General features: G+C 36.0%; 1 protein-coding gene across 1 annotated transcript in view; it reads left to right on the top strand.

The window, feature by feature from the left end:
• The first annotated feature begins 749 nt into the window (after positions 1-749).
• The window catches only part of LOC139523750 (ubiquitin carboxyl-terminal hydrolase 16-like), a 72,127-nt gene continuing 48,461 nt past the window's right edge, over positions 750-24,415 (top strand). The window contains exon 1 of the mRNA XM_071318003.1: positions 750-831. Coding sequence (XP_071174104.1) covers positions 757-831 — 75 coding nt within the window. The 5' untranslated portion in view covers positions 750-756. The remainder of the gene's footprint in view (positions 832-24,415) is intronic.

Genomic DNA, 24,415 nt, shown 5'->3' with positions numbered 1-24,415 from the left:
ACAAGAATAAAAGTGATTCTTTTATGCTGGATTCATAATTTTATACATATAATTATGCTGGAGTCAACAAACAACACTTAAAACAAGACTAAGTAGAGGGACACTATCAATAAGCAATCATACGGAAAAAGTACACTCGACCCCTTCTCGCCCGCCTGTAACAATACAAGCAAGCAAATTTTACCTATTTTGTCATGTCATACGAATAATTACATAGAGTTTATTTCATATGTGTTTTGGTTATCCAAAAACCCAGGTTTTAAGTGGAATGACAAATAACATTTAAAATGTCAACATTTTTTAAACCAAATTTCTCAAATAACTATTTATCATAAACAAATATTTTACTTGTATGCAACACTAACATGATATACCTGAATGCATTTTTTTTTAAATATTACAGAAGGAACAAAGTGATGAAATGGGTATGTATTTATTGAACTGATATATTTGACAATGCCAATGTATACATTTTAAAATAATTCGTACGTTAAGAGTAAATCAAGAAAAGTGCCTTGAAGGTGCGAAATTCATTAAGAGGTATGTTCGTCTAAATTTTTCTCAGCTGTATACATATTAAAGGTAAAAAGCTGAACTATAAGATTTTGTTGATAACAAAGGGACATAATTATTGAAAATATATAATTTTCTTCTGAATGATTTTATGAAAATTGATATTTCGTATTCGTGTCAAGTGAAACAAGTTTGGTAAATTCAATATCATATTTTTATATATTTACAGTTCAGGAGACCATAATGCAAACCTACACAGGTGTACGATTGTTCTACGGCAACTTTATAACTGTGTATAAATACAGCTCTTGCACACATGTAAGTCAATATATAGTTATGTATGCTATAATCGTACTTAAGTATTAATCAATATTCGCATTCTTTGATACAGTAAATTAGGGAATATGATTTTTTTTCCCAAACACATTTATTCTTTAATCAGTTGATGTGATATTAATCTAAAGACATTACATTAGATAATAATATAAACATAATTGTTATTTGGATGGAGAGTTGTTTCATTGGCACTCACACCACATTTTCCTATATCTATAAAGCTATACACATTTTGTCGAAGTTTTGTATATCAGTAGCTCTGAATGCCTAATATGCGTTTGCTGCTTCTGCATCATTGATATAAAAAGATCATAAAGCACTCAATTATTACGATTAATATTTTTGGGCACCATCTAACGGACGAACGAATGACATGGATTATTAGTTTAACAGTGTGTAGAGTGATCTAATACGATATGTACGGTATATAAAGGAATAGTTATAAAAGGTACAAGATTTATGATTTAGTACGCCAGAAGCGTTTTTCGTCTACACAAGACTCCTCAAAATATTTATGAAGCCAAACAAGATCATTGAGGATACAAAATTCCAAAACAGTTACGTCAAATACGGCTATGGTAATCTATGCCTTGGATAAGAAAATCCTTAGTTTCTCGAAAAAATCTAAGTTTTGTAAACAGGAGATTTATAAAAAAAAAAATGACCACAATATTAATATTCATGTCAACACCAAAATGTTGACTACTAGGTTGGTGATACCCTCTGGAACGAAAAGTCTACCAGCAGTGACATCGACCCAGTAGTGTGAATAGTTATCAAAGGTATCAGGATTACAATTTAGTACGCTAGACGCGCGTTTCGTCTACATAAGACTCATCAGTGACGCTTATATCAAAATATTTATAAAGCCAAACACATACAAAGTTCGGGAGCAATGAGGATCCAAAATTCTAAATAAGTTGTGCCAAATACGGCTAAGGTAAACTGTGCCTGGAATAAAAAAAATCCTTAGTTTTCGAAACAATTCAAAGTTTTATAAACAGGAAATTTATTAAAATGACCACAATAATGTTCATGTCAAGACCGAAGTGTTGACTACTGGACTAGTGATGCCCTGGGGGACGAAACGTTCACAAGCAGTGGCATCGACCCAGTGGTGTAAATAGTTTTGAAAGGTACCAAGATTATAATTTAGTACGCCAATATACATGGTTTCCACGCAGACGCTTTTAACAAATTATATTCCTAGAAACATATAGGAAATAAGATAAACATTAGTGTTTTTCTGCAAATATGTTCAAAGCTTGTCAAACAGAATGTTTGCATCCCCAACAAAACCAAAATATATATTTGATATATTCTAGTATTTAGCTTTATGTGTTTAATTTAAAACAAATGATCAAACAAAAGAATTGAAAACATAAAAAGTCTTTTTAAATCATGAAAACATGTTTCTCTCGTAATGTTTACATTGCATTAAATAAATAAGCCCATTAAACATTATGGAATAATTCAGCTATAGCAAATTCATATTTTTATGAAATTACCTTTTTGATTAAATGAATGATTTATGTTCAATCAGGGATACCAGTTAAAGTAAGCATTTTGAAACTGCACCTTATTCAAGATCTTTTTTTTTTTCAACGTAACAATATCTTTATTGCAATTTTGCTGTAACAAATTACTAAGTTTACAGCTTTAACTTAGTATCCCTCATGTTAGCTTACCAAATAGTTAAGGGAAGCACTATTTGGCAAGGCATTATTTATTCATAATATTAGTATTCATAACATAAAATTTTTTCACAAAATATATTCTATAAATTAATGTGATTATACACATACATTACATTTTGTTTCTCTTTTGCATAGTATTTATTTTTTCCGGAATCAACTCCGTTTTCGGTATGATCCGTGTTTCTATTAGTATTGGGCACAGTATGTGTTGTTTTTCGCATGTGCGTTATCGGGTATAGTTTGGATGTGTGTCTAAATTATATAAATATTATCCACTGGATTTAACGATTATATATGGTGAGTTTAATATTCAAATTTTCTTTAGTTATCTACTGATCTTTTTTGTCGAAATGTATGTGTGTAATTCACAAATAGGTAATTTAAATGTAACAAGTTGAAACACTCGACATGCGAAATGATACATTATTTTTCCACATTAATTAATAAACATACGGATATACTGTTTATAGTATAACTTTTTTTTTATCATTGTAAATACACATTTTAAAATATAAAAAAAAAATGCTGTATAATTTACATGTGGTGACTCATGCATGGCTGAACATGCTTACAAACATTGATCATGCATGGTTGAACTTGATCATAAATATTGCCATATTTGGTTTGTGTACAAGAAACAATTTTGTACACAATGTTGTGTGCTTCATACATAGCTTAGTCCTGATTCAATTGAATCTTTGCAATGAATCTATTTGTTTTTATGAGTATCTGTTTAGTTTTTTTGTTATTAAAATTGTTTATTTCAATTATTTCTGAAATTTCTTTCTGGAAAATTTTTAAAATGTTTATATTTTTTGTCTTCTTTTCTGAGACAAAATGTGATTTGTATATTGAGAAGGATATTAAAGTTAATATATAATTAATATCAAAGAATGCTGAATCTTCAATTTTGTACCCTGTTACTAAATTTTCAAGGCTTATAATGTCTTTTTCAATACCTAGGGATTTCATTAATTTCATTATTATTTTTAGAAAGTCATTATTATATGAGCAATTGACAAAAAAATGTTCATAGTCTTCCTTTTTTTTACAATGCTTACATAAGTTGTCTTCAGTAATTTTCCAATTTTTTTAATAGTTCATTACTTGGCAGTATGTAGTGAATAAGTTTCCATCTAAATATTTTCAATCTATTATCAGTAAGATATTGAAAAATAAAAACAAAAGTATTTTTCAATTTAGAATTAAATGTTCATCAAATATTTTTTCCCACATAAGAAAACCATTTGGTTTATCACAACTATTTTTCAATGTCAATAATTTATAGAGTTCTTTTGTACTTATTAAGGGAGTAATTGCCCTGTGCATAATTTTAAAATCATGTATAACTTTAACTTTAGTTTTGAATGAATCTTCAGTGCCAAGAATTGTTTTCCAATCAAATGGTATTGCTTTTTTTAACATAAATAATTGCCTTATCCAATTTTGTTTATTTTTAAGTTTAGTCAAAATGATAGTTTCAGAGATATTGCCCTGTTCATCAATTACATCATTTATATTAGTAATGTCACTTTTTATCCAATCTTCAAAGTTTAAACATTTTCCATTAAACCGGATATTATCATTTCCCCATAAAACTTGTTTTCTAATTTCAAGAAAATTTTTGGGATATTTTGTATTACCTCCCTTTACACTTATCCAATCTTTAATTAGTTGTTTATAGAAGTCCGGTAAATATTGTAACTTACTTTTATCAATGTCGTTTATATTCTTTAAGTTCATTTTAAATACAAGAAGATTTTTTCCTAATTTGTTAAAGTAAAATTTGGGAATAATTGTCCAGTTGTCATTTTTATTTTCACTTAATTTAAGAATCCAGTTGATATGCAGTGATTTTATATAAGCATCAATGTCTGTCATCTTAAGTCCACCTTCTAGAAAATCATTTGAAAGTGTTGATCTTTTTATTCTATCCCTTTTGCCTTTCCAAATAAAATTGTATATTAAAGTTTTAAAGTTTTGCAACATTTCCTTAGGAACAATAGTGTTTGATGCAACATATGTTAGGTTTGGCAAAACCAAAGATTTGATGACGACTATTTTTCCTATGATAGTAAGATTTCTTTTACTCCAATCAGATATTATTTTTTTACTTTTTAACAGTTGTTTTTCAAAGTTAAGTTTTTGACATTCTTGTTTATTATAACCAAAGTAAATTCCTAGGCTTTTGATAGGTGCAGTACACCAATTTATATCTTCAAATTTTTCCCGACTGTGTTTTAATCGACCAAGCCATATTCCTTCAGTTTTTGTTTTATTCAGTTTCAAACCTGAGAGAGTACCAAATATTTCTATTAAATTAATTGCTAGAGTTACATCCTTTTTTGATTGAAGAAATAGAGTAGTATCGTCAGCTAATTGGCAGATTTTCAGGGTATTACTCCTACCGTCTAATTTTATTTCTAGTCCTTTTAAGTTTTTATTTTCCCTTATCTTATTCAAGATCGACACATTATCAGAATGAACACATTGCTTTCCTTTTGTGAAGCGACATTTTCTGAAATTTAACTGCAGCTTAAACAATATGCGGATATGACTAAAAACACATACTATTAAACATGCTAAATATCTTTAGGAACACTAACACCACCTCTTTTTCTACATGAAATGCGCTGATGAGTAAAATTTCATATAATGGGAAAAAATAATAACCATTGCTTGAAATTCTTCTTAAAGATTTTTAAGTGGCAGTGTTTGTGGACAGTGAAGGGAGTTATTCAACAACACAAATGTTATCGAGATGTTTGTTTGTCGCAGATAGAATTGGCTAACATAATTTGTTTTTGTCTAATGTCACAAAAGAATAATTTGGACATTTTGGTCAGAGGTGGAATCAATATTTGACCTCGTTTTTATAATAGCCATAAACAGCAATTGGACGCATGCCAAGGATCACCTGCTAGTACACCAATTCGAATTTTGGAGAATACTTCTACTGTGTTCCTTTTAACTAATGCATGCATTTAAAATAAAAAAAAATCAATAGAAATATGCATGGAAAACAAAAAGAACAATTTAAGACACATGACACAATGTTTTATTATTTTATCATCTTGACATTTATCTAAATGCAATATGTATTGCTGTTTGAAAGTACATGCATAACATGTCGACTCAAACAAAACACAATGACCGCATGAGAGTGGAAGGCCGGATATGTTTTAAGAATCGCAATTAAGAATACGAATCAATTGTTAACGGTCTTTTCTTTCCAAAACATGATTGATCATTTTTATTTAATGAATGGTTGATTGATTAAGTAATACATGGGGTGAACCACTAGTAACATTAAAAAGGAATTAAGAGCCTAGATGCCGTGTTAAAACGCTTTAGACCTAGCTTCTAGGAATAACCAAAACAGGTACTAAGTAACTGAGAGCGTAGCGGTCGTGTTTGAACACTTGCGACTTACCCCTTTGGAATACGCGGAAACTGAATTGAGAGCCTAGTTGCATTGTTTAAACACTTGAGACATACCCTTTACGCATACGCGGAAAAGAAATTAAGAACCTAGTGGCCGTGTTCAAGCACTTGAAACCTAGCCTCTAGGAATACATGAAAAAGAAATTAAGATCTTAGTGACTGTGTTTAAAACCTCGGGACTTAGCCTCTAGGAATATGCGAACATGGAGTTGAGAGCCTACTGGCCTATTTTAAACACTTGAGACCAAGCCTGTAGGAATGCGAGGGAAAGGAATAAGGAACCTATAGCTAGTGACCGTGTTTAAACACGTCTAAGCGTCGCTGGTGAGTCTTTTGTGGACGAAACGCTCTTCTGCGTAGGTATGATATTTAAGTTCTGGTGTCTATGATGAGTTTATTTACAACCACTGGGTCGAAGTTTCTGCTGGTGGAGATTTATTTCCCTGAGGGTATCACTTCTGTGTTGACGTGAGTTATCATTGATATGTTTATTAGTATAAATTTACTGTTAGCAAAATTTTGAATTTTTGTAGTACGAAGGCTTTTCTACCTCAGGAATAGAATAGCTGTATTTGGCGAGCCTTTTGCGAATTCTGATCCTAAATGCTCTTCAACTTCGTATTAAATTTGGCCTTTTTAACATATTTTTGATCGAGCGTCACATGTGTGTGTTTTGTAGAGGAGATTGCGTCTGGCGTAATTATGAAACAGTCCATGTGTCTATAATGAGTTTAATTTCATGAGACCTATGCTCTAGGACAAGTAAACACGGATCCATGCAACGTGTTTATGGTCCGTGTAACACTTGTTAATTCAAAGTTTTAAAAAGTTTGGAAATTTTTGATTTTGGTTAATTTTGATCATAGTTTTAAAATATCAAAATTCCAAATTGTGTAATTGTTTTGAAATTTTAACCAAAAAATTAAATTATCAAATTTTCTATCGTTTTTAAATTTGATAGTTTAGAAATTTAATCAAACTTTAAAAATACTAAACTGAACGTGCAACTCCGATTATTTCACTTTTTGAAAGTTTGATTTTTTTTTTTTTTTATTAATATATCAAAAATAGAAAAGGGGCGAAAAGAGGGGTACCTGTAAACTGCGAAACGAAACGAAACAAAATAAAATAAAAACATGCTGATACATAAAAGTTATTGTTAAATAAAACCACAGGCACGGACAGGTCTAAGCAAAATAAATATTTCTCAAAAGAAGAGATCGAATTCATTTTAAAACAAGACACATGGCTCTGATAATGACCATTTTACTTGATGGTTTACCCAGCATCCGTATTTTAAGAGTAACAGTAAAAACTGACAAACTCGCAGTAGTAGTATGGTAAGGTTGAGTATGTATATATTTCTACTAGACTATGAGCAATTAAATAGTTCAATACAACCCCGCCTCCGCCTGTCCCAAGTCAGGAACTTCTAGCCTTAGTTAGTCTTAATTTTATTATTTTTAATTTTAGTTTCTTGTGTACAAATTGGAATTTAGTATGGCCTTCGTTATCACTGAACTAGTATATATATTTTTTAGGGGGCCAGCTGAAGGACGCCTCCGGGTGCGAGAGCTTCTCGTTGCATTGAAGACCTGTTGGTGACTTTCTGCTGTTTTCTGTTCCATGCATTGTCGGGTTGTTGTCTCTTTGACACATTTCCCATTTTCATTCTCAATTTTATATGAGCAAAGTAAAAGAACACAGGTACGTCCAATCAGAATTGGGCGTGTGAAGAGAGTGCCACGCTGTCAGCTGCATAATGTATTTTCCAATTTTTTTGGCCATACACCAATGTTGCTCTCGAAAAAACAGTACATTGTAAAACGCTGAATATTAAGTTAAAGTCCTCACCTACAGAACGCTGAAAACTGAATATTTGAAATTCAAGTAAATATAAGAACCGAAACAATTAAAGAGGTGTTTTGCCAAAGTGATGTTTATCTGATGCACAGTGGTTGTCGTCTGTTGATGTAGCATACGTGTTTCTCGTTTTGATATAGATAAGACCGTTGGTTTTCCCGTTTGAATGGTTTAACCTTAGTAATGTTGTGGCCCTTTAAAGCTTGCTGTTCGGTGTGAGCCAAGGCTCCGTGTTGAAGGCTTTACCTTAACCTATAATGGTTTACTTATATAAATTGTTACTTGGATGTCGAGTTGTCTCATTGGCACTCCTACCACATCTTCCTATATCTATTAAACATATCAAAATCCATATATAATGGCTACTTTGCTCGAGCGAGCTGAATTCTTTGTTTCTTTGAAATTTGTATGTAAAGAACCTATTATGAATTATCGATTTTTTGTTGCCAGTGACGAATATATCACGAATCATAGCAATAAATGCAATAGGGAGGTGTTGTGCTTGTTATTCGTGTGATTAAGACACAATCTTTGAATTAGTTTAATTGAGGCCTGAAGCTGGCTGCTATTGCTTAATATGTAGTAGTCCTTTGTTAATTTATTATCATTGTCATTTTGATTAGTTTCTTTTGTTTCCTATTTTGACAAAGTACTTGGATTTCTTTTAAAGTGCGTTTTACTGTGCGTATTGCTATGTGGTAGTTCATTCTACATTTGCTAGAGGTGTTAGGGGTGTGATTTCACGAAACATGTTTAAACCTGTCGCATTTGTGCACATGCGCCTGTCCCAATTCAGGAGCCTCTTGCCTTTTTGATGCCGGTTTAACTAGGTTTGAATTCTTTTTTAATAAATGCACAATCTTAAAAATTCAGTACTGTTATCCCATGTGATTATTAATTATATAATTATGTTAAAAACATTCTTTTAATTTTTTATTTTGTAATTAAAAATGATTTGATATATTTCGTGATATTTATTCCTAACTAAGAATGGTTACAATCAGAGCCGTGTTAACATACCCCCCACTTTTCCCCCCTTTTCTATATTTGATATTTTATTCAAAAAGTGAAATAATCAAATTTGCACGTTCAGTTCAGTATTTTCAAAGTTTGATCAAATTTCTAAACTATCAAATTTAAAAACGATATTTAGAATTTGATATTTTAATTATTTGGTTAAAATTTCAAAATTTCAAAACTTATACACAATTTGGAATTTTAATATTTTAAAAATTGATCAAAATTCCCAAAATCTAAAATTTCCAAACTTTTTAAAACTTTGAATTGATAAGTGTTACACGGACCGTTTATAGATATTCAAATTATGGTATTAATTGGAAATTGCAAAGATTCAAAAACACTTACAAAAAATATCCTTGCATCTACCTTTATAAATTTTCTTTTGTATAGGGCCTCACGGAATTTGTGTCTTATTTACTTGATGACCGTAGTGTATGTGCATTGTATAAAATTTTGTATTTATTCAAAAAGGGGAAACCCTACTTTATTTTAGGTAGCACACACTGCAATGGATGGTGTGAGTGTGACGTCACAAAGCTGACATAGACAAATAGACTGTATATATGTTCTCTGTGTATAAAGATTGCCTTTTACAATTTAATTTTCTTTCATTTACAGGTCATCGATTTCGGGAGCATTGTATTGTAATGCAGGTTTAGAAATTCTAGTAATATATATATACGAGCTTAAGAAAAATTTCTACGTCATTAATTTTATATTTTCAATCCAGATTGTAATGTAAAGCTGTACGTAATTTATACTGCTAACGGATATGTAGGCATGAGATCACGATTAATTCCTCTAGCATTTCTTCATAACGCTTTGTCGCATTAAAAAAAATGCCTATTCTTTTTGTCTAATTTTTTGTGTGTGTAATGTACAGCTCAAGTCCAAAAATATACGCATTTTTCAGAAAAATTGCTTTGACATTATATCATACAAATTTGGCCAATACACATCCATACCCCTATAGGCAAGTCAAGCGATGTTCCGAAAAGTGTAAATATAACCTTTTTGCACTTGGCCTAATCACTCTTTCCTTATGTAAACCAGTTAAAATAAATGTGTGTGAAGTTAGCAGCCGGTTCGTTATTCGATATTCGATATTCAATATCCAACCGGCTGCTAGCAGTCGGTTGGATATTCAAAATTAAGTTGAAAATAAAAAAAGAATAATGAGGGGGAGGACAGGGGGGTACTCTTCTCCCTTCTTCCACCCCTCTTCTCCTTTCTCCTACCCCCATTCTCCTTTCTCCCATTAGAATAAAACATCTCCTTTTGAGATATTTTTTCTTGAAATTTTAGAAAAAAATTTAAAAGGGGAGATATTTTATTTTTTCTCCTTTCTCCAACTTTTTCTCCTTTCTCCCAGCCTTCCTCTCCTTTCTCCTACCTCATTTCTCCTTTCTCCAACCCCCTTTCTCCTTTCTCCTACCCCCTTTCTCCCTGTCTCCCTTACCCCTGTCCTCCCCCTCAATAATACTTAATAACATTAAAAGCATGATGCTTTTTATAGTAAAAAGAACTGATAAGACACGTAGGAAATAGTTTCATGACCTTTTCAAGCTGTCGCAAATTCTCGTTGTTCTCGAATATAAACCCTTTTCTAATTTGCATATTTGTCTTAATGTAATAAAGATTGTTGTCAATAAAAAAAAATCATAGAGGTACAGTACTTTTACACAGGATTTTTCTTAAAAACAAAAACAAAAACCGATTACTCTAGAAAACAATTAGGATTATAAATAGAAATATTTATGGAAAGCCCATAAAAGAAATATACAGTGAAAAGCTACCTGAGACCGCTTAAATGAGGGTGAGACCCCCCTGGTCTTTCAATGTCCACAAAATTTAAGAAAATCATAGACTCTGTATATATAAAGGTTGTATCAGAAGGATTGCCAAGAATAATGTCATATTCGATATCTATGGAGGGCTTGTATTGTCACTTTTCAGCTAAAAATTATCAAAATTTTAGGACAAAGAGTACAGGGCAATAGTGAGAGCCCCCTAATTGCTCAATCTGTCTAATATTTTGCAGACATTTAGTCAATAGGTAGATACACAGGTGACTAAAAGGAATTTGGGTAGACTTCCTGTCTTTTATGTTTACGGAGTGCCCAAAGTGCCAGTTGGATATTCAAAATATATAGTGAAAAGCTACCTGAGACCGCTTAAATGAGGGTGAGACCCCCCTGGTCTTTCAATGTCCACATAATTTCAGTTAATCATAGACTCTGTATATATAAAGGTTGTATCAGAAGGATTGCCCAGAATAATGTCATATTCGATATCTATGGAGGGCTTGTATTGTCACTTTTCAGCTAAAAATTATCAAAATTTTAGGACAAAGAGTACAGGGCAATAGTGAGAGCCCCCTAATTGCTCAATCTTTCTAATATTATGCAGACATTTAGTCAATAGGTAGATACAAACGTGACTTAAAGGAATTTGGGTATACTTCCTGTCTTTTATGTTTACGGAGCGCCCAAGTTGCTAGTTGGATATTCAAAATATATAGTGAAAAGCTACCTGAGACCGCTTAAATGAGGGTGAGACCCCCTGGTCTTTCAATGTCCACAAAATTTAAGAAAATCATAGACTCTGTATATATTAAGGTTGTATCAGAATGATTGTCCAGAATAATGTCATATTCGATATCTATGGATGGCTTGTATTGTCACTTTTCAGCTAAAAATTATCAAAATTTTAGGACAAAGGGCACAGGGCAATAGTGAGAGCCCCCTAATTGCTCAATCTTTCTAATATTATGCAGACATTTAGTCAATAGGTAGATACAAACGTGACTAAAAGGAATTTGGGTATACTTCCTGTCTTTTATGTTTACGGAGCGCCCAAGTTGCTAGTTGGATATTCAAAATATATAGTGAAAAGCTACCTGAGACCGCTTAAATGAGGGTGAGACCCCCTGGTCTTTCAATGTCCACAAAATTTAAGAAAATCATAGACTCTGTATACATTAAGGTTGTATCAGAATGATTGTCCAGAATAATGTCATATTCGATATCTATGGATGGCTTGTATTGTCACTTTTCTGCTAAAAATTATCAAAATTTTTGGACAAAGGGCACAGGGCAATGGTGAGAGCCCCCTAATTGCCCAATCTTTCTAATATTATGCAGACATTTAGTCAATAGGTAGATACACACGTGACTTAAAGGAATTTGGGTAGACTTTCTGTCTTTTATGTTTACGGAGCGCCAAAAGTACCAGTTTGATATTCAAAATATACAGTGAAAAGCTACCTGAGACTGCTTAAATGAGGGTGAGACCCCCCCTGGTCTTTCAATGTCCACAAAATTTGAGAAAATCATAGACTCTGTATATATGAAGGTTGTATCAGAAGGATTGCCAAGAATAATGTCATATTCGATATCTATGGAGGGCTTGTATTATCACTTTTCAGCTAAAAATTATCAAAATTTTAGGACAAAGGGAACAGGGCAATGGTGAGAGCCCCCTTATTGCTCAATCTTTCTAATATTATGCAGACATTTAGTCAATAGGTAGATACACACGTGACTTAAAGGAATTTGGGTAGACTTCCTGTCTTTTATGTTTACGGAGCGCCCAAAGTGCCAGTTGGATATTCAAAATATATAGTTAAAAGCTACCTGAGACCGCTTAAATGAGGGTGAGACCCCCTGGTCTTTCAATGTCCACATAATTTTAGTAAATCATAGACTCTGTATATATAAAGGTTGTATCAGAAGGATTGCCCAGAATAATGTCATATTCGATATCTATGGAGAGGTTGTATTGTCACTTTTCAGCTAAAAAAATTCAAAATTTTAGGACAAAGGGCACAGAGCAATGGTGAGAGCCCCCTAATTGCTCAATCTTTCTAATATTATGCAGACATTTAGTCAATAGGAAGATACACACGTGACATAAAGGAATTTGGGTAGACTTTCTGTCTTTTATGTTTACGGAGCGCCCAAAGTGCCAGTTGGATATTCAAAATATATAGTGAAAAGCTACCTGAGACCGCTTAAATGAGGGTGAGACCCCCCTGGTCTTTCAATGTCCACAAAATTTAAGTAAATCATAGACTCTGTATATATAAAGGTTGTATCAGAAGGATTGCCCAGAATAATGTCATATTCGATATCTATGGAGGGGTTGTATTGTCACTTTTCAGCTAAAAATTTTCAAAATTTTAGGACAAAGGGCACAGGGCAATGGTGAGAGCCCCCTAATTGCTCAATCTTTCTAATATTATGCAGACATTTAGTCAATAGGTAGATACACACGTGACTAAAGGAATTTGGGTAGACTTTCTGTCTTTTATGTTTACGGAGCGCCCAAAGTGCCAGTTGGATATTCAAAATATATAGTGAAAAGCTACCTGAGACCGCTTAAATGAGGGTGAGACCCCCCTGGTCTTTCAATGTCCACAAAATTTGAGAAAATCATAGACACTGTATATATGAAGGTTGTGTCAGAAGGATTGCCAAGAATAATGTCATATTCGATATCTATGGATGGCTTGTATTGTCACTTTTCAGCTAAAAATTATCAAAATTTTAGGACAAAGGGCACTGGGCAATGGTGAGAGCCCCCTTAATTGCTCAATCTTTCTAATATTATGCAGACATTTAGTCAATAGGTAGTTACACATTTGACTAAAAGGAATTTGGGTAGACTTCCTGTCTTTTATGTTTACGGAGCGCCAAAAGTGCCAGTTGAATATTCAAAATATATAGTGAAAAGCTACCTGAGACCGCTTAAATGAGGGTGAGACCCCCCTGGTCTTTCAATGTCCACAAAATTTAAGAAAATCATAGACTCTGTTAATATGAAGGTTGTGTCAGAAGGATTGCCAAGAATAATGTCATATTCGATATCTATGGAGGGCTTGTATTGTCACTTTTCAGCTAAAAATTATCAAAATTTTAGGACAAAGGACACAGGGCAATGGTGAGAGCCCCCTTATTGCTCAATCTATCTAATATTATGCAGATATTTAGTCAATAGGTAGATACACACGTGACTAAAAGGAATTTGGGTAGACTTCCTGTCTTGTATGTTTACGGAGCGCCCAAAGTGCCAGTTGGATATTCAAAATATTTAGTGAAAAGCTACTTGAGACCGCTTTAATGAGGGTGAGACCCCCCTGGTATATATATAAATGATTGTATCAAAAGTGGAATGTTCTTGAACGGACTGTTTGCTGCCGATCAGATCAGACCAGAACCCTAGGCCTAGTAAAATCGATGACCTAGTTTCAATTACAAACCGTCACTATAGGTTGAAGGGAAAATATACAGACCTTTATTACGCACCTTCACACAGCTCACACAACCACCCCTTTTGATGTAAAATCAAGGTCCAAATGCATTGTTGATCTCTATTTCACACAGACAACTTAGGGCTCCAACACCTCATGCTGACATGAATTGTGTTCGCCAACATAGGAAGGGCTCGCATTGCCCTTTCCGCTAACATGGATAGGAATCCACTTTCTTTTTGAATGTTTTTCTTCAATTGGTTAGTGCTTTTTTCCACTAGAATCATTTTGTAGGAGCTTGGTGATCTTTTCAATCAGTCGCGGGGTAAGCAACATCTTGTGTTCACCTTGCAGGTTTGTGTGTGATAAACGAATGGTGACCGGGAAACCTTTTTTGTCTGCTCTCTGTTATATTTAGATTGTGGAGGATCGCCGTCTGGATCGGTGAGGTATGTCTGCATGCGATTGATGGTTCTCAAGATCACGGGTAAGTACACCATATTTTTGGGGGGTTTGAATGATCTTTACCCCAAGATCGATTGCGGGGGGGGGGGGGGAGCTTCAGATAGTGGACTGTTGGGTGCCGTGTATGTAGCTGCTATTGATGATGCCACTGTTCACCAGGATTCTGTTGATTCTTCTGATGCTAACAATGTATTCACCCTCTTTGTAACATGTGTTGCCCGATCAAATGTGTAGAGCTGTCTCTTAAATCCCAATGTGGTGTTCGATTCCTTAAATTGTAGTTGGGGGAGGGGGGTTGAACCGAGTACAAATGCGACTGTCGTTTCCAGAGACAAGGATGGAAAACCCTTGTTTTTGGTCTGTGTTGTGGACGATTTGCTGCTACAGTGTGGTGTCCATTTATTTATTAAAACACGACGTTCAACTACTGACCGACCGATTCGAACTGGAGGCCTAGGACTCCTACGGAGATTGGAAATGCAAATGCTTCGGTGTTGGCGGGAACATAACGCTCGAATTCCGCTCGAATCTGGATGTCCGCTCGGACTGATGACTTACATCGATGACAAACAGCGGCTATATGTCAATGAAATCAGAGGGGTTGACTCTGGCAACCTTGTTTTGTGAAAAAAAAACGACATTAAAGTCGACGACTGAGTAGCGTTCAGCTTTGAGGGTGACATGGATATTTTGCAATCGACAGCGATTGAACACGGAAGCATTATGGGTTTTGTCATTATCTCTGTCGGTTTGAAAGGCAACGATAATATATCTTGGCTTTTCTTGACCACTATTGGCAGCTAGGCGGCAGTTAAACTGTGAGGCTTGGGGAACGGCTATGAAATCACACTGTCTCATGCCAGATCCACAGAGGATCGTGGATTTTTTCTGGATGGTTTTGTACAGTTGCATCTTGTTTTCGTCTGCAGGAGTGACACTCAAGAGTTGGTAAGTTGGGCGCCGGCTTAAGGTTCGAATTCGTGAAGCTAGTATTAATATTTTTGAAGACTTTCATCGAAGGTCAACCCTTCTGTGATTGTAAGGATGTCAGACATTATGTATTTATTTATAGCATTGGAGGAAGTTGGGATGGTACCGATGCCACGACCAGAGATGAGATTGTTTAACTGGGTTTGGTTGTTGGGCTTTCTGCATTTAACACTGGGCTTGCTGCGTTGGTCAATGGGTTTTCGAGTGCGGGTCACTTTGTCAACGACATGGTTGACGACTACCACCTACCACTCCTATCATGGCTGCATTGGTGGCAGTGCTCATAGGCCTGCTTTTCAATGTCTTGGCAGCAGAGGAGGTGAACATGCGACCAGCGATACTGGCGATAGCGTCAAAAAAACTTCTACCTCCGTATGCATACTTTCGAGCAAAACCTTTCTTAATTGAGGATATTTCGATGGAGTTGCTTATATTCCTTGATGCTGATGTGTTCCCCTTTCTTTATGGCATCGAGGATCGCCATAATCGCGTTGCGCACACCATTGTTTCCAGCACGGTATGCAGTGTTGCACAGATCCAAGCGATAGAGGAGCTGGTCAAAGTCGGAGGGTAGAAACACGGTTTGAAGTCCGCTACAATGCTTATTTTGCTGCTTTAGTTGTGAGACACAATCTTCGTCCACTTTTAGATCTTTATCGCCTTAGGGTTCTCGAGAGGGTTAATTGCCTTGATACATGGCACCGGAACTGGGACAACATCCCTAATGCGCCTTGAAATGAGGAACTCAAAAGTCACGTGTAAAGCAAAAATCTCTGTGTAGTGATATTGGACATGTTTCTATTTTTAGCAAGTGACTGAACTTAATTATTTGTGGTGATTAGAAAAGTAGAGGAACATAGAATAAATGTATAAAAACTATGGAGCTATTGAATGTGTTCAAAGTATTAAATTTTCAAAGAACTTATTGTGTTAAAAATGGGATATTTTACCACAAGGAGCCGCATCACAAAAGGATGTTCAGGGTTTGCTAATTTACGGAAAAAGTAATCTCACTTCGTACCCCGAAAATTTAACCACATGTGTGAAAATGTCACAGCTTCGAAACGAGCTATCATACATATCCAAGTTAACGATATGGACTGAGCTACAGGAAAAAAACGTTACCATTACCGCCTATGTAAAAACAATTTAAGATTTTGACCCAACTGTTCAGGATCTCTGGATAGTCGACAAGATCTTTTCGAGGCGATGCTGCATGTTATTGGCTTGGATCTTCCGCTTGATCTCTTGCAACTCCCAGGCGAGCGCCTCACACTGTTTAGGGTCTTTAATCTTTATAAACGTTCATTTATTCAAAGCGTTGACGTGAACCTTCCTAAGTGAAGGGTTGAATACCTGTAAGCGTTTGTATGAACGCCCCTAAGCGTTGGTTTGAACAGTTGTACCTTTCCTGAAATTATAGGCATATATCTATCGAAAGGTTAAAAAAACACATGCATTTTTGCTCGTTTTTCCATAAATTGAATTGAAATGGTCGAGCGATAAATATTTGTTGATAAACACTACAATAATTTATGGACCTATGGGTGGTACGGATAGAAAAAATACGGACTGTCAAACAGATAAATACCATATAAAACATGCTAAAAACAATCTAAATGTTCATATAACCCCACTAAGGAGGCTATATTATTCTTCAATTATCTAAAAATCTACTAAGTATTTCATTGTACAAAAACTTTCATATTTAAAAAAGTCACCATGGCCATAATGCGACACTAAACTTCTAACTGTGTATTGCTACAGAACCTTATCGTTTTTTGTTTCAACCTTATCGGTAAATCAAAGCACTCAAAGTCCGCGTACACTACGAAAGGGACTCTCATCGTGTGGGTGTTGTTGACAAAAGTCAGCTGGTATGTCCCTTCTTTTGGCAGCTCTGATTATGACTGCCTTGTGGTTGACACAACACTCTTTGTTGGTTTCCGGAACTTCCTTGCTATAAACGTGGGTCAAGCACATGTAGCCTTCGATCAGCAGTAAGTTGGGTTCTCTCTCCCTCTGTTCACCAACGTTTGAAATGTGCAGCGGGTATACTTCACTATCATCTATTCTAAATACATTAACCGCCAGGGTGGAATTGGTCTTCTCAACTTAATTAATATCCTTAAGGCTTACCAGATTGAGCTCTGTGTAACACTGTCCGTTTTTTTTTGGTCTACCTGCAAGGCCGAAAGTATGGCCCACTTGAAACACTCCTCGTCGTTATTTTTCACATTGATTACAGCCTTCTTGGATTTGATCCATGCTGGATAATCAATGTACTGTGACCTACCCAGCGGTCGTTGGTAATATTGACTTGAAATTTTACAATTGCTTTCGATGTCCAGTCACTTTTTTCAGAGGTCCACTGTGCAATCTTCTCTCCGATCTTTTCATCCATCTTCTCAAGGGTTTCAAGCAAGTCCGTGGTTGAGGGGAAAATCTGGTTTCCCGAGTGAAAGTATCCCACGTTCTCATCATCCATCTTACCTGTTGGGTTAATCTTCACAGTGCAGCATCACATTGACTTGTTATCCTTTTAATGCCCAATCGTCTATAAGTTCCACCCTTGAGATCTGAGAGACCTCAAGGAAGGTCTGCACATCCATCTTTCAGGTAGTAAATACATCTTTAAAGGCTTTCTTCAGTTGATGTACCTCAATTTTATCCCCAATGATTTCCTATCTTCTCTGATCTGTTCCTGTAACTTCTCCAGTAGTTGATTTTTTGACATCCTGCTAACCTCTATCAACTCATGCTGTTTGGCTTGGGTGATAATATCCTTCTTAGTATAGGGTTGGGACAACGCTAAAAAAATGTTGGTCTTCGTTACGATCAACTGATCCAACTGATCCTTCCTCATCCGGGAGTACCATCGGCGGTGGTTCATTTTGGCAATACCACTCAGGGCTTTGACGTTTTCAACAACTAATTCCAGCTATTAATAGCTATTGGATCGATGTCTTAATCTTTATAACAATCCAAAATAAAATCAATTTGTTTCACCCAAAACCAATATCCACGATTAAATGGTTTTTAGACCCAGCTTTTGATCTTTCAAAATATATAAAATTCGTGGTAATCATAACCGGTGTGCCTGGTTTTTTTCATCCCATAGCTCACAATTTGCCGAGCACAATCGGTCTCTCTCTTTGTCAAGACGGTGGTCAGCTGCTTGTTTAATCTCTCACAACCCCAAGTGGGGATAGTTGCCCCCTTCCAACATCAGGTTATAATGTCTGCCTACCTATTAACTAAATGTCTGCTTAGTAATACAAAGATTGAGATATTAGAGGGCCATCACCATTGCCCTGTGCCCTTTGTCCTAAAATTCTGATTATTTCGGCTAAAAAGTGACAATATAAGCCCTCCATATATATCGAATATAACAATATTCTGGGAAATCCTTCTAATACAACCTTCATATATACATAGTCTATGATTTAATTAAATTTTATGGACATTGAAAGATCAGGGGGGTCTCAACCTCATTTTAGCGGTCTCGGGTAGGTTTTCGCTATATATTTTGAATATCCAACTGGCACTTTGGGCGCTCCGTAAACATAGAAGACCGGAAGTGTACCTAAAGTCCTTTTAGTCACGTTTGTATCTACCTATTGAATAAATGTCTGTTAAATATTAGAAAGATTGAGAAATCAGGGGGCTCTCACCATCACCCTGTGCCCTTTGTCCTAAACTTTTGACATTTTTTGACTGAAAAGTGACAATCTTAGCCCTCCGTAGATATTGAAGATGACGTTTTTCTGAAAAATCCATCTAATACAATCTTTATATATACAGGGTCAATGATTTGGTTGAGTTTTATGGACATTAAAAGACCAGGGGGGGGGGGGGGTCTCAACCTCATTTTAGCGGTCTCGGGTAGGTTTTCGCTATATATTTTGAATATCCAACTGGCACTTTGGGCGCTCCGTAAACATAGAAGACCGGAAGTGTACCTAAAGTCCTTTTAGTCACGTTTGTATCTACCTATTGACTAAATGTCTATTAAATATTAGAAAGATTGAGAGATCAGGGGGCTCTCACCATCACCCTGTGCCCTTTGTCCTAAAATTTTGACATTTTTTGACTGAAAAGTGACAATCTTAGCCCTCCGTAGATATTGAAGATGACGTTTTTCTGAAAAATCCATCTAATACAATCTTTATATATACAGGGTCAATGATTTTGTTGAGTTTTATGGACATTAAAAGACCAGGGGGGGGGGGGGGGGTCTCAACCTCATTTTAGCGGTCTCGGGTAGGTTTTCGCTATATATTTTGAATATCCAACTGGCACTTTGGGCGCTCCGTAAACATAGAAGACCGGAAGTGTACCTAAAGTCCTTTTAGTCACGTTTGTATCTACCTATTGACTAAATGTCTGTTAAATATTAGAAAGATTGAGAGATCAGGGGGCTCTCACCATCACCCTGTGCCCTTTGTCCTAAAATTTTGACATTTTTTGACTGAAAAGTGACAATCTTAGCCCTCCGTAGATATTGAAGATGACGTTTTTCTGAAAAATCCATCTAATACAATCTTTATATATACAGGGTCAATGATTTGGTTGAGTTTTATGGACATTAAAAGACCAGGGGGGGGGGGGGGGTCTCAACCTCATTTTAGCGGTCTCGGGTAGGTTTTCGCTATATATTTTGAATATCCAACTTGCACTTTGGGCGCTCCGTAAACATAGAAGACCGGAAGTGTACCTGAAGTCGTTTTAGTCACGTTTGTATCTACCTATTGACTAAATGTCTGTTAAATATTAGAAAGATTGAGAGATCAGGGGGCTCTCACCATCACCCTGTGCCCTTTGTCCTAAAATTTTGACATTTTTTGACTGAAAAGTGACAATCTTAGCCCTCCGTAGATATTGAAGATGACGTTTTTCTGAAAAATCCATCTAACACAATCTTTATATATACAGGGTCAATGATTTGGTTGAGTTTTATGGACATTAAAAGACCAAGGGGGGGGGGTCTCAACCTCATTTTAGCGGTCTCGGGTAGGTTTTAGATATATATTTTGAATATCCAACTGGCACTTTGGGCGCTCCGTAAACATAGAAGACCGGAAGTGTACCTAAAGTCCTTTTAGTCACGTTTGTATCTACCTATTGACTAAATGTCTATTAAATATTAGAAAGATTGAGAGATCAGGGGGCTCTCACCATCACCCTGTGCCCTTTGTCCTAAAATTTTGACATTTTTTGACTGAAAAGTGACAATCTTAGCCCTCCGTAGATATTGAAGATGACGTTTTTCTGAAAAATCCATCTAATACAATCTTTATATATACAGGGTCAATGATTTTGTTGAGTTTTATGGACATTAAAAGACCAGGGGGGGGGGGGGGGGGTCTCAACCTCATTTTAGCGGTCTCGGGTAGGTTTTCGCTATATATTTTGAATATCCAACTGGCACTTTGGGCGCTCCGTAAACATAGAAGACCGGAAATGTACCTAAAGTCCTTTTAGTCACGTTTGTATCTACCTATTGACTAAATGTCTGTTAAATATTAGAAAGATTGAGAGATCAGGGGGCTCTCACCATCACCCTGTGCCCTTTGTCCTAAAATTTTGACATTTTTTGACTGAAAAGTGACAATCTTAGCCCTCCGTAGATATTGAAGATGACGTTTTTCTGAAAAATCCATCTAATACAATCTTTATATATACAGGGTCAATGATTTGGTTGAGTTTTATGGACATTAAAAGACCAGGGGGGGGGGGGTCTCAACCTCATTTTAGCGGTCTCGGGTAGGTTTTCGCTATATATTTTGAATATCCAACTTGCACTTTGGGCGCTCCGTAAACATAGAAGACCGGAAGTGTACCTAAAGTCCTTTTAGTCACGTTTGTATCTACCTATTGACTAAATGTCTGTTAAATATTAGAAAGATTGAGAGATCAGGGGGCTCTCACCATCACCCTGTGCCCTTTGTCCTAAAATTTTGACATTTTTTGACTGAAAAGTGACAATCTTAGCCCTCCGTAGATATTGAAGATGACGTTTTTCTGAAAAATCCATCTAATACAATCTTTATATATACAGGGTCAATGATTTGGTTGAGTTTTATGGACATTAAAAGACCAGGGGGGGGGGGGGGGGGGTCTCAACCTCATTTTAGCGGTCTCGGGTAGGTTTTCGCTATATATTTTGAATATCCAACTGGCACTTTGGGCGCTCCGTAAACATAGAAGACCGGAAGTGTACCTAAAGTCCTTTTAGTCACGTTTGTATCTACCTATTGACTAAATGTCTATTAAATATTAGAAAGATTGAGAGATCAGGGGGCTCTCACCATCACCCTGTGCCCTTTGTCCTAAAATTTTGACATTTTTTGACTGAAAAGTGACAATCTTAGCCCTCCGTAGATATTGAAGATGACGTTTTTCTGAAAAATCCATCTAATACAATCTTTATATATACAGGGTCAATGATTTTGTTGAGTTTTATGGACATTAAAAGACCAGGGGGGGGGGGGGGGGTCTCAACCTCATTTTAGCGGTCTCGGGTAGGTTTTCGCTATATATTTTGAATATCCAACTTGCACTTTGGGCGCTCCGTAAACATAGAAGACCGGAAGTGTACCTAAAGTCGTTTTAGTCACGTTTGTATCTACCTATTGACTAAATGTCTGTTAAATATTAGAAAGATTGAGAGATCAGGGGGCTCTCACCATCACCCTGTGCCCTTTGTCCTAAAATTTTGACATTTTTTGACTGAAAAGTGACAATCTTAGCCCTCCGTAGATATTGAAGATGACGTTTTTCTGAAAAATCCATCTAATACAATCTTTATATATACAGGGTCAATGATTTGGTTGAGTTTTATGGACATTAAAAGACCAGGGGGGGGGGGGGGTCTCAACCTCATTTTAGCGGTCTCGGGTAGGTTTTCGCTATATATTTTGAATATCCAACTGGCACTTTGGGCGCTCCGTAAACATAGAAGACCGGAAGTGTACCTAAAGTCCTTTTAGTCACGTTTGTATCTACCTATTGACTAAATGTCTATTAAATATTAGAAAGATTGAGAGATCAGGGGGCTCTCACCATCACCCTGTGCCCTTTGTCCTAAAATTTTGACATTTTTTGACTGAAAAGTGACAATCTTAGCCCTCCGTAGATATTGAAGATGACGTTTTTCTGAAAAATCCATCTAATACAATCTTTATATATACAGGGTCAATGATTTTGTTGAGTTTTATGGACATTAAAAGACCAGGGGGGGGGGGGGGGGGGTCTCAACCTCATTTTAGCGGTCTCGGGTAGGTTTTCGCTATATATTTTGAATATCCAACTTGCACTTTGGGCGCTCCGTAAACATAGAAGACCGGAAGTGTACCTAAAGTCGTTTTAGTCACGTTTGTATCTACCTATTGACTAAATGTCTGTTAAATATTAGAAAGATTGAGAGATCAGGGGGCTCTCACCATCACCCTGTGCCCTTTGTCCTAAAATTTTGACATTTTTTGACTGAAAAGTGACAATCTTAGCCCTCCGTAGATATTGAAGATGACGTTTTTCTGAAAAATCCATCTAATACAATCTTTATATATACAGGGTCAATGATTTGGTTGAGTTTTATGGACATTAAAAGACCAGGGGGGGGGGTCTCAACCTCATTTTAGCGGTCTCGGGTAGGTTTTCGCTATATATTTTGAATATCCAACTGGCACTTTGGGCGCTCCGTAAACATAGAAGACCGGAAGTGTACCTAAAGTCCTTTTAGTCACGTTTGTATCTACCTATTGACTAAATGTCTATTAAATATTAGAAAGATTGAGAGATCAGGGGGCTCTCACCATCACCCTGTGCCCTTTGTCCTAAAATTTTGACATTTTTTGACTGAAAAGTGACAATCTTAGCCCTCCGTAGATATTGAAGATGACGTTTTTCTGAAAAATCCATCTATTATACAATCTTTATATATAAAGGGTCAATGATTTTGTTGAGTTTTATGGACATTAAAAGACCAGGGGGGGGGGGGGGGGTCTCAACCTCATTTTAGCGGTCTCGGGTAGGTTTTCGCTATATATTTTGAATATCCAACTTGCACTTTGGGCGCTCCGTAAACATAGAAGACCGGAAGTGTACCTAAAGTCGTTTTAGTCACGTTTGTATCTACCTATTGACTAAATGTCTGTTAAATATTAGAAAGATTGAGAGATCAGGGGGCTCTCACCATCACCCTGTGCCCTTTGTCCTAAAATTTTGACATTTTTTGACTGAAAAGTGACAATCTTAGCCCTCCGTAGATATTGAAGATGACGTTTTTCTGAAAAATCCATCTAATACAATCTTTATATATACAGGGTCAATGATTTGGTTGAGTTTTATGGACATTAAAAGACCAGGGGGGGGGGGGGGGGGTCTCAACCTCATTTTAGCGGTCTCGGGTAGGTTTTCGCTATATATTTTGAATATCCAACTGGCACTTTGGGCGCTCCGTAAACATAGAAGACCGGAAGTGTACCTAAAGTCCTTTTAGTCACGTTTGTATCTACCTATTGACTAAATGTCTATTAAATATTAGAAAGATTGAGAGATCAGGGGGCTCTCACCATCACCCTGTGCCCTTTGTCCTAAAATTTTGACATTTTTTGACTGAAAAGTGACAATCTTAGCCCTCCGTAGATATTGAAGATGACGTTTTTCTGAAAAATCCATCTAATACAATCTTTATATATACAGGGTCAATGATTTTGTTGAGTTTTATGGACATTAAAAGACCAGGGGGGGGGGGGGGGGTCTCAACCTCATTTTAGCGGTCTCGGGTAGGTTTTCGCTATATATTTTGAATATCCAACTTGCACTTTGGGCG

This window comes from Mytilus edulis, chromosome 5, assembly GCF_963676685.1.
Source record: "Mytilus edulis chromosome 5, xbMytEdul2.2, whole genome shotgun sequence".
Lineage (NCBI taxonomy): Eukaryota > Metazoa > Mollusca > Bivalvia > Mytilida > Mytilidae > Mytilus > Mytilus edulis.
This window is presented reverse-complemented; position numbering and strand designations above follow the sequence as displayed.